Here is a 10,257-nt window from a genome sequence, read left to right on the forward strand (position 1 = left end):
AATGTTCATGTGTTCTTCTGTGTCACACGATATTTGTGCCTTCTTCTGAGTAAGAAAATTTTTTCTGCTTTAAATCTTTGCTCTTAATTTTGTCCAGAAAATTGTATGGAGAAAAGAGGAAGCCGTTAACGTAAAAATAGTAAAAGCTTTTAGTAGGAGGGTTTGAATTTCTAAGTGTGGATCTAATCTGCTATTTAATGAAGAGGTGCGGGTGCATGCTCTTCATTTCCCGTGAGCCGCTCCAAGAATGAAGATGGGAGGAACTCTGCCTTTTTCTCTCCTTTTCACGATCATCCTCTCCACTGCGGCGGCCGCCGCCGCCGCCGCCGGTGGCCTTGGGGTCTCTGACGACGAACTGATAGACAAACAGGTCTGTTATGTGCCATCTATATATCGTCTAATTTTTTATCACAATCACAGATATTGGCATTTTTCCAAAATATCATTGCTCTTCATGCTAGCTTGAGATTTTCAAAAGAAAATTTCTGGCTTTGCCGCTGACATCATGTCTTTTATTTGGTTGAGTGTGCTGTTCCTGTTTTCAAAACAAGTGTTTTATTTAACAATCAAACAATCTATAATATATATATGTAATGTGCTGAACTAACTGCTAATTCTGCGATGCAGCATTACATCGTTTACATGGGTGATCTGCCTTCTTTTGCGGAGTCGTCCACAGTGGCCATCGATATGCATTTTGATGTCCTCTCCACCGCCGTTGGAGGGTAAATGAAACTCAAAGCTTCAGCATATATTATATTAGTTACCGTTTTCATTCAAAAACACCCGCCATACGAGCATTGGCGACGATTTATAGTGTCTCAATAGCTCATGGTGCTTTGAGTAACAGTTAATAGTACTTTTAGCAACCCATTTTTAATTTTAAACCATCAGTATTTGAATCATCCTATACATATAGAGAGGAAAACAGATAGCTACTAGACCTTTGTATACCAGACTTTTGAGAAGAATTATTTGACCCATCGGTTTGAAGTAGATCACATGATGGGTATTAAATTGCAAATATAAAAATAGAATGTTTTCTCAATAGTTTAAAATACCCATTAATGGATACAAAGAGTTTTGTTTGAGGAAACTCATTCATTTATTTTCCTCTTTCTCTCCATTTCTCCATCCTCCTTTAAACAATATTTTGGACTTGTAAAAATAGAATTTGACTTTTATTTTTGCAACTTAATCTCAACCATGTGATCTCTTTGTAATTGACGACGACTCATACAATTTCCATTAAGTTCGGTATACAAGAGTATGATAACTACCTTTATATATATATATATATATATATATATATATATATATATATATATATATATATATATATTATATTTGAATGGTGACTATAGTTTTTTATAGTCACTCAACCATTTAATCAGTGGCATCATATCCATCATGACAGAAAAATAAAGAGAAAAACGTGAAGAACATTTTTTTCATCTAGGATTAGTTCAAATATTTTTTTCTATCAACCATCCATTAGATGGTTGGATAATTATGCATAGCAAAGTCATCATTCGCAAAGGAGCTCTTCATTCGACAACATGATGGCACATTTATTGATGTTAATTTTTAGTGACACTTCTATTTACGTAAACTTGTGATCCATGCAGCACACATTAATCAATATGCATGATGAAAGAACTAGCTAGGGTTGAGGCTAATGACTAATAATTTACAGCATGGACACAGCTAAGAACGTGATCGTCCACAACTACGCAAAGAGTTTCAGCGCATTCGTCGCGAAACTATCGCCAGGAGAGGCTGACAGCATTAAAGGTTAGCATCCATGAGAATCCCCAAAGCTAGCCTTCTGTTTCATTTGAGAGGCTTTCTTTCTCAAGTATCTGGATAATAGTATTATTCCACCAGCAAAAATGCTTTCCTTTTTAAAAATTAACAGAAGAAGTTTCTCCACAAAAATATATCGCCAAATAAGATGTAGGATTATAGCTGCCCAATAAATTTTACTTGTAAATATATAGATATTTATGTTTTCCTTGGCTTGGTAAAATAAAAAGAAGACAAAACCTAAGCACTGAAGTTTAGGCCTCTTCTGTTACAGATGCTAAGGGTGTGCTCACAGTCTTCCCTAACAAATATCACAAGCTCGACACCACAAGATCATGGGACTTTATAGGGTTTCCTCAAAACGCAGAGAGAAACCTGCAAGAAGAGAGCAACGTCATTGTAGGTGTCATGGATACAGGTGATGTGGGGTGCCCTTATTAAAGTTCTCTCTCTCTCTCTCTCTCTCAACAATAAAATTTCAAATATATATATATATATATATATATATATATATATATATATATATATATATATATATATATATATATATATGTGTGTGTGTGTGTGTGTGTGTAGGAGCTGAAATCCTCCAGCTATCTTCAGTTCTGTTCAATCACACCCATCTGATCGAGTGGGTGTAATTAGACATACAATCTGGTCCAATGCATCAAACAATGTGTGGTGAGAGACCGGAGAATCAAACAATATGCTTTGAGAGGCAGGAGGATCTCTCCATCCAAACTCAGATGGAGAAATCCACACACACACATACACATATAGGAAAATTGAATGGTACCTTAGTTTTTTTTTGAGACACCCAAACATATAATTAAGGCCGTATACATCATGATAGACCATTAAGAGAAAAGAAAAAAGAAAAAATGATAGCATTTTCATTATCTAATATTAGTTTACACATTTTTTTTTTGTAACCATCCATCTCCTTCAAATGATCGGTCCTGGTTAGGTTGAGGTGACTTTAGGTAGCTATAATAATCATTCACTCACTCATGTGCATATGTGTATGTATATATGTGTGTGTGTGTCTATATATATATATATATATATAAGCACATGATTTAGTGGTCTCAAAAGTAGATTAAATGGCATAAGAAAGGACACATATACTTATTGTTTGTTTTCACTTATTCAAAAGTGGAAACTGTTGTCTTTTTTGAGCAGAAACTTCTTGATAATAAGTTAGGCATCTTTCATGTTGTTTAGTGTTTTTAACGTGGAAAGAAACCAAAACCAAGGGTTCATATTGCACGAAAAATTCAGTAAAACAAAACCAAGATTTATTCATCAAAGTTGGCAACTAATGAAAGTGCTGAGTACCAACTTGGATCCAAAAACAAAAACATGTTTTTAGAAGCTTTTAGACCAGTTTATAGCCCAAAAGCTGTTTAGCTAGAAGTATATATATCACTAACATGACATTTTCTTGTTCAAAATGCCAGGAATTGAGCCTACTTCTGAGAGTTTCAACGACAAGGGATTTGGTCCGCCACCGGAGAAATGGAAGGGGCGCTGCGGTCCATACACTAACTTCTCCGGTTGCAACAAGTAACACCTTGTTTTGATCTCATCCTTACTTTATCTAATCAAGACCTCAATTTCCCCTCCCTTCAGTAGCTTCTTACTCTTGCGGGTTATGGTACCGAGGGACATTGCATAGTTGATCGGGCTGGTAGGCCAATAAAAACCCTGTTCAATTCTTAGGGGGTGCTTCTTCTCTGAATTGAGACAGAACAATAGATGAGCTGCGAAAGTCTGCATGCGGAGTTTTAAAGTTTAATGCCTCTAATATAAATCTCTCCCAAAAGGTTCAACTACTCTCCTCATGGGCAGGGGAGTGTTGATCAAACAGTTACCTAGAACAGGCAATTCTAAACATGCACTTTTGGTCATTTGTGAACAAACCATGTCAAGTATATCAAAAATATTTGGTTTGAATCGATACAATCAGTTTTTAAGTCAATAATCTTGTACTTTTATTGGTACAAGATATTACCATGTATGATTTGTGAAATATGGATACTTTGGAAGTATGAGGAGAGGACTATGTGAATTGATCGTGTATTAATTTGATTGATTACTTAGAAAGTACTATATGAAAAGTTATTACTTTTCAAAAATGTAGATGACAACTGGTACTTTCGTTTTCAAAAATTAACTCCACTTAACTTCATGAAGAAATCATATATATATATATATATATATATATATATATATATATATATTATTTTAAGGGATATCTCTGATTTGAAGCAATATTTTCAGCAAACTCATTGGTGCAAAGTACTTCAACCTTGAAGGTGCACCAGTTCCAGGTGACGTACTGTCCCCAACTGACGTTCAAGGCCATGGCACCCATACTGCTTCCACTGTGGCTGGTGCAGCTGTGCCGGGAGCTAACCTTTACGGCTTGGCTTCCGGCACGGCTCGGGGCGCCGTCCCTTCGGCCAGGGTTGCCGCCTACAAGGTGTGCTGGCTCGGGCTTGGTTGCTCAGACATGGACCTGCTTGCGGCGTTCGATGCGGCCATCGCTGATGGCGTTGACGTGATCTCGGTATCGATCGGCGGATCTTCCAGTGATTTCTTCACCGACACCATCTCCATCGGCGCCTTCCACGCGATGAAGAAGGGGATCATGACAGTTTGCTCCGCCGGAAATAGTGGACCCTCTGCTGGAACCGTCCAGAATTATGCTCCATGGATCTTCACCGTCGCTGCTAGTGCAACGGACAGACAATTCAGAAGCCAAATTTCTCTGGGCAATGGAATGAAACTTGCCGTAATCTCTCTCACTCTGTCTCTCTCTCTCGCTCACTTGATTAGATAGGTTACATCTCCCAAAATGTGGGATTCTGAAAAGAAATTGATGGGCAAATTAAATTCTTCGAAAGTTTAAGAATCAATTCTCGTAGCTTTATTAATTAGTTGTGAAATCTGATTCACGCATCAAGTACTCATGTTTTTAATTCGTTTCTGTTTTGGCTATGAAAATAAAAATTGTTGGATTGCATACCAAATCAGATGAATAGCTACCTCTTTGGATATTGTCTGAAAATAAGCAAATTGTTGGGAATGTCAATTGTACTGTGGCAAACTCGACTTGCAGGGAATCGGAATCAACACATTTACTCCTGCGAAGACGGCGTATCCTCTGGTTACTGGCGACGAAATCGGCAAACCTGACTCCAGCTTGGCCGAGTAAGCCTTCTTAACCCTTTACCCTTGCCCAATGCTTTACCCCACCCACTGCGATCTTCACGGTCGCAGCGAACACGCCATTTCTTGGCAGAAACAGATGAGTGCTCTAATTAGTTCATGTCTGAATAATATCAATGTCTTTGATTAGTTAAATTTGGCCTTATAGATATGATCGTTTGTGTTTATCCCTTTCAAATTAGCGCATGCAGTTTAATCGGCCCCGACTAAGTTTTAATCACTTTTGTTGAAACGAGAGGGTCAAATAAAATGACCTGTAAGTGATTTTTTGGCATAATGTAAAGCCATCTTTCTGCCTACTATGACAAGAAACCAACCTTTGTTTCAGTAGCAAAAAGTCATTTTTAATTATTGGCAGCAGATATCAGATATCAGAGCTCCATTTCCCATAAAAAAAAATGGAGGGGTTCAGGGTGAAACGAACAGACCTTAATTCTATCTCGAAAACTCTTGAGAAATCAATTACAGTTTTTAATGGTCAAAGGTGCTGACAATCAATATCTATCTTAATTGGTTCTCTGTAAAATTCCGTTGTCTTTTAGGTTCTGCTCGGGTGACGCACTGGACCCTGAGAAGGCAAAAGGAAAGGTTGTGTATTGTAAGGCACTGGAGCCAGGGGTATCTGAAAGCGTTCAGATGGTTGGAGGTGAAGGTTTCATTCTTGAGACCACCCAATACTTGGACACGGCAGCTGCATATTCATTGCCTGGAACTGTGGTTAGCCCTCGCCAGGGCAAGATCATTACCGAATACTTGAACTCTACAAGGTATACTACCTTTTTATCCTTATCAGCTCAGCTGTACTTGGTGTTCGTAAAAATCATTACATTTTAACACTACCAGAGGACTAACTCTTGATAACAAGAGCTCTGTCCATCTCTAATTTGAGAACCTTTAGTTTGAAAAGAATGGAGATCTGGCCTCTACTCGTTTTACATTACTGAGTCACGAGTACTGTTATTAGTATCCTGACAACTCTCGCATGCATGCGGTAACATGAACTCAATTTAGTTGAATAAGGTCAAATGGCAACTAAGTTTGCAAATTGGTGTTAATCTGATATGACTATTGTCTCATGCTTTTATAAATGCAGTCTTCTTCTGACACTATTTTTCATTAATGTACTTATTTCGTATTCAAATCTTCCGCATTTTTATCTAAAAATGTCGATGTGATTAGTTGCCCCATATCTAAACATTTCTTCTTCCTAGTTAGTGCAGTAAACCGGGGTACTCAACGGTTTGATTCATTCATCTTGCAGGAACGCAACTGTGGAGATCTCAAAATCCTTCGCTGCCAACATTAAAGCCCCATTTGTGGCCACGTTCTCTTCCCGTGGCCCAGGCCCTTCCTCTCTAAGGTTCATCAAGGTAAGCCTGGTGGTGCCAGTTCTAACTGTGTGGCTTGATTTCAGCATTTCATTAGTCTGATTATACTGCTCCATTTATACCAATCATCTATAGTTGGATTTTAAGGCTAGATCAGAGAATTTTTTGGACGAAATTGAACAAGTAAAAAACTTCAATTGTGCATTTAAGCTTAAGAAAACAGCAGGGTTACAAAAGCAACAACGTCCTGCCAATGGATCCATCAACCAAGAAGTGTGTGCATCATCTACTCCCACTTCAATTGAGATCATGTCACCATTCATTTGTGTTATCCATTTACTTACAACATATGTTTAGTCTTATAAGAGTTGTCACTGCATTGATAAGAATCTGCTACTAACCAAATAGAAGGCTCTTACTGTGAATGAATAATTCTCTCTGGCTCACCCCTCCGCTGCTAGCTAGCTGAGTTGATATATACATGAGAGAGAGATCTTTTCTTAGTGTTGTTCATGTGTGTGCGTGGTATGTATGTTGTGACAGCCTGATATTGCAGCACCTGGAGTCGACATTTTGGCAGCCTACAGCACATTGACTTCCATGACAGGAACCAGTGGTGACACTCGAGTTGTGAAGTTCATGATGATGTCCGGCACCTCAATGGCCTGCCCTCATGTTAGTGGCGTGGCTGCCTACGTCAAATCCTTCCATCCGACTTGGTCTCCGGCCATGATCAAATCAGCCATCATGACCACAGGTAATTAGGCCACAGGAATCGATCGCCTGCGCTCAATGAGCTCATCTTCTATCTTTAACAAAAAACACACAGAGATGAACATGGTTTCAAACTCTCCCCTTTGTTTTTCTGATCATTCCAGCGACCCCTATGAGCTCACAGAACGACAAAGAGGCAGAAATGGCCTATGGTTCAGGACAGCTGAACCCAGTAAAGGCTCTGCACCCAGGGCTAGTTTACGACACGGACGAGCACGGCTACATGAGCTTCCTCTGCAGCCAGGGGTACATGGAATCCAACTCCCTGAAGATCATTACCGGCAATAAATCCATCAACTGCGCCGACTTCCCCAAGGCCATGGGCTTCGATGACCTGAACTACCCCTCCATGTTCATGACCGTCCCGCCGGCGGACAACAAGACCAGCCAACCCCAGCCAACCACGGCCATCTTCGTCCGGAAGCTCACCAACGTCGGCCCGCCCCAATCCGAGTACAGCGCCAAGGTCGAGTGCCCGCCGGACGTCTCCGTCACCGTCCAGCCGCCCAATTTCTCCTTCAACCACACTCACCAGAAGTTTTCGTTCATGGTCATCGTCAAAGCCAAGCCCTCCTTCAACGATTACATCCGGTCGGCCGCGCTTATTTGGTCCGACTCCGTTCGCACCGTCCGGAGCCCCATAGTTATCATGTCAAGTTAAACAAAATACTGACATCTTTCTAGCTTTTTTGGCTACAAAAAAGAAAGCAAACCTTGTTCTTCATAAATTTACGAATGGTAGTAACAGGAAGTTGCCAGATTTCTTACTCTCTTTTTTTTCCCCCTCATTTTTGATCGGCCACTGTAAAATGAAGGCTCTTGAATCTCTGTAATAGCTCGAGCCAAGCAAGAAAGAAGTTCATTGGTACTAAAAATTTTGGCATTGGAAGTTCTCTTCCTGTAATTAGGCACTTTGTACTAATTGTTTCTACACAATCTATAGAATCTGTTGCTGTCTTGAAGAATTACTCTGGTTTCACAAGACCTAATTCATCGTGAATATTCCTTTTAGTTTGATTTGTACCGTTAATGCACTGTCGTTGTAATGAACACCAACTCTAACGGATAAACATGAAATCCATCCATGCATACGTATTGTCCTGGATGAGCCAAACTTCCGAGGTCTTGGGCCGAAGATTCCAAGACCTTGGATTTTGGTAGAGTATGGTACACTTTTCAATAATTGTGATTTCATGGAAGTAGCACTCACAAAAATAGAATCAACAATTTCTAAATCATGGATGCTAACTTAAATTCTTGGAGAGTTTCATGCACATACAAGTGGGCCTCGATGATTTGCTACATTATCATGATGTCCTGTTTAAAACTCGTTAAGTTATTTGTAGCCCATGTATAGGTAGGGGTGAACAAGAGCCGAGTTAAGTTCAATCAGCCAGCTCGAGCTAGGCTCGACTAATGAAACCTCGAGCTCGATTTGGCTCGAGCTCGAGAATAGCTCGACAAAAGCAGCTCGAACTTGACTCAGCGTGTTCAGCTGGAGCTCAACTCGATTAAGGCTCGACAAACTCGTTTAAGTCATAAAATATTAATGTTCATCATTACGTGTTGAGCTCGAGTTCGACTCGATTATGGTTCGACAAACTCATAAACTTATTTGAATATATCGACTTGACTAAGCAATCACATGTTCAGTTCAAACTCAACTCGATTACTTGAACGAGTTGACTCATTAACTTGATATCAACTCATTAAGCAAATCGACTTGACTAAGCAATCACGTGTTCAGCTCAAACTCAACTCGATTACTTGAACGAGTTGACTCATTAACTTGATATCAACTCATTAAGCAAATGACTCAGCTTGAACTCATTCACGAGCCGACCTTTGTTTACCCCTAGGCCAATTCATATAAATTAGACTCAATGAGATGGTCATTCGGATTGAGTCACTCTGCATGCCTGAAAAAGGCCCCATTGGAAGGATAAGAGTATGCTAGAAAAAAAGAATTTTTTTTCTAAATGACAATCTTACCCTTGAAAATTTGATGAATACCAAATGCTAAAAGGCAACATGCCCCTGCCAGAAGAAAAGTCAGTCCATGGTAGCTGTCGGGGCATATGGGCTCCTCGAATAAGTAACCTGTTCCCCATGTAATATATTAGAATAGGAAAAAATATTATTTTTGGATGACAGAAAATATAGAGAAAAGGTTTCGATGTACATTAAGATAGGTCTTTATACCCAATAAATATGCATCAAAGGGACTGCGGGCATTTTTGAACTTTTTTTTAAATAAAGGAGTGGACATTTTATACATTATCACTTTTTTACAATCCTTTTTTACCCTTTTTAAAAGTTTATTTTTATTATTTTAATAAAATTATTTTATTCATTCTCATCTGCCGGTTCCTAACCTCTATGGTTCAAAAAACAGAATATCCATCGGATTTGAATCTTCGAAAAAATCAAAGATGAAAAAAAACATTAATATCCAATTAAAAAATCGAATCGGATTTGAATTTAACAAATGTCATCTGATCGGATTTGGATTCTGATTGGGATATACATAAATATCTGATCAGATTCAGATATGGATTCAGATCAAATTCATTTTTAAACAAATATCATGTATCTAATGCTATTAAATTTTAAAAATTGACAAAATTTGGATTCAGATATAAATATAAAAATTGGATTTGGATCAAATTCGAATTGTAAAATTGGATTTTAGATTCGAATTTGGATGTGATTTTTTTTATTCGAATTCGAATCCAAATATGTGAATATCTGAAAAAGCGGATATGATTAAAGATATATTTAATTCGAATCCAATCTTTAACATCTTACTAAGGAGGCAACTACATAGTACATATCCATTTGAAGACCTTAACCAACTTTATTGAAAAGATTTACTTGATTTATGAAAAGGGGATTCCTAAATTAAGCAGCTACTCATCATCTTCCTAGCCTTCACCTTTTTCCTTTGGATTTCCTCTCCCTCTCTCTCTCTCTCTCTCTCTCTCTCTCTATATATATATATATATATATATATATATATATATTCATTATATATTTCTGGCAAATTCTTTAGACCTGTTTTGGCAAAATATATCGGAGTGATATGTTGAAAAGTTTGCTGATATTTGTTACTTGG

General features: G+C 38.4%; 1 protein-coding gene across 2 annotated transcripts; it reads left to right on the forward strand.

Moving 5' to 3' along the window:
- Positions 1-212: 212 nt before the first annotated feature.
- LOC116262023 (subtilisin-like protease SBT4.14) lies at positions 213-8,110 on the forward strand. 2 transcript variants are annotated; one of them, XM_031641020.1, is made up of 11 exons: positions 213-370; positions 628-725; positions 1,697-1,794; positions 2,081-2,224; positions 3,267-3,372; positions 4,090-4,603; positions 4,931-5,022; positions 5,583-5,807; positions 6,302-6,410; positions 6,912-7,125; positions 7,247-8,110. In XM_031641020.1, the coding sequence occupies exons 1-11, from the start codon at positions 248-250 to the stop codon at positions 7,801-7,803; spliced, it is 2,280 nt and encodes a 759-aa protein (XP_031496880.1). In that variant the 5' UTR covers positions 213-247; the 3' UTR covers positions 7,804-8,110. The 2 variants fall into 2 exon arrangements, with proteins under 2 accessions (XP_031496880.1, XP_031496882.1); XM_031641022.1 differs by lacking the exon at positions 7,247-8,110 and having other exon boundaries at positions 6,912-7,133.
- Positions 8,111-10,257: the final 2,147 nt, after the last annotated feature.

Source organism: Nymphaea colorata, chromosome 10, assembly GCF_008831285.2.
Source record: "Nymphaea colorata isolate Beijing-Zhang1983 chromosome 10, ASM883128v2, whole genome shotgun sequence".
Classification (NCBI taxonomy): Eukaryota; Viridiplantae; Streptophyta; class Magnoliopsida; order Nymphaeales; family Nymphaeaceae; genus Nymphaea; species Nymphaea colorata.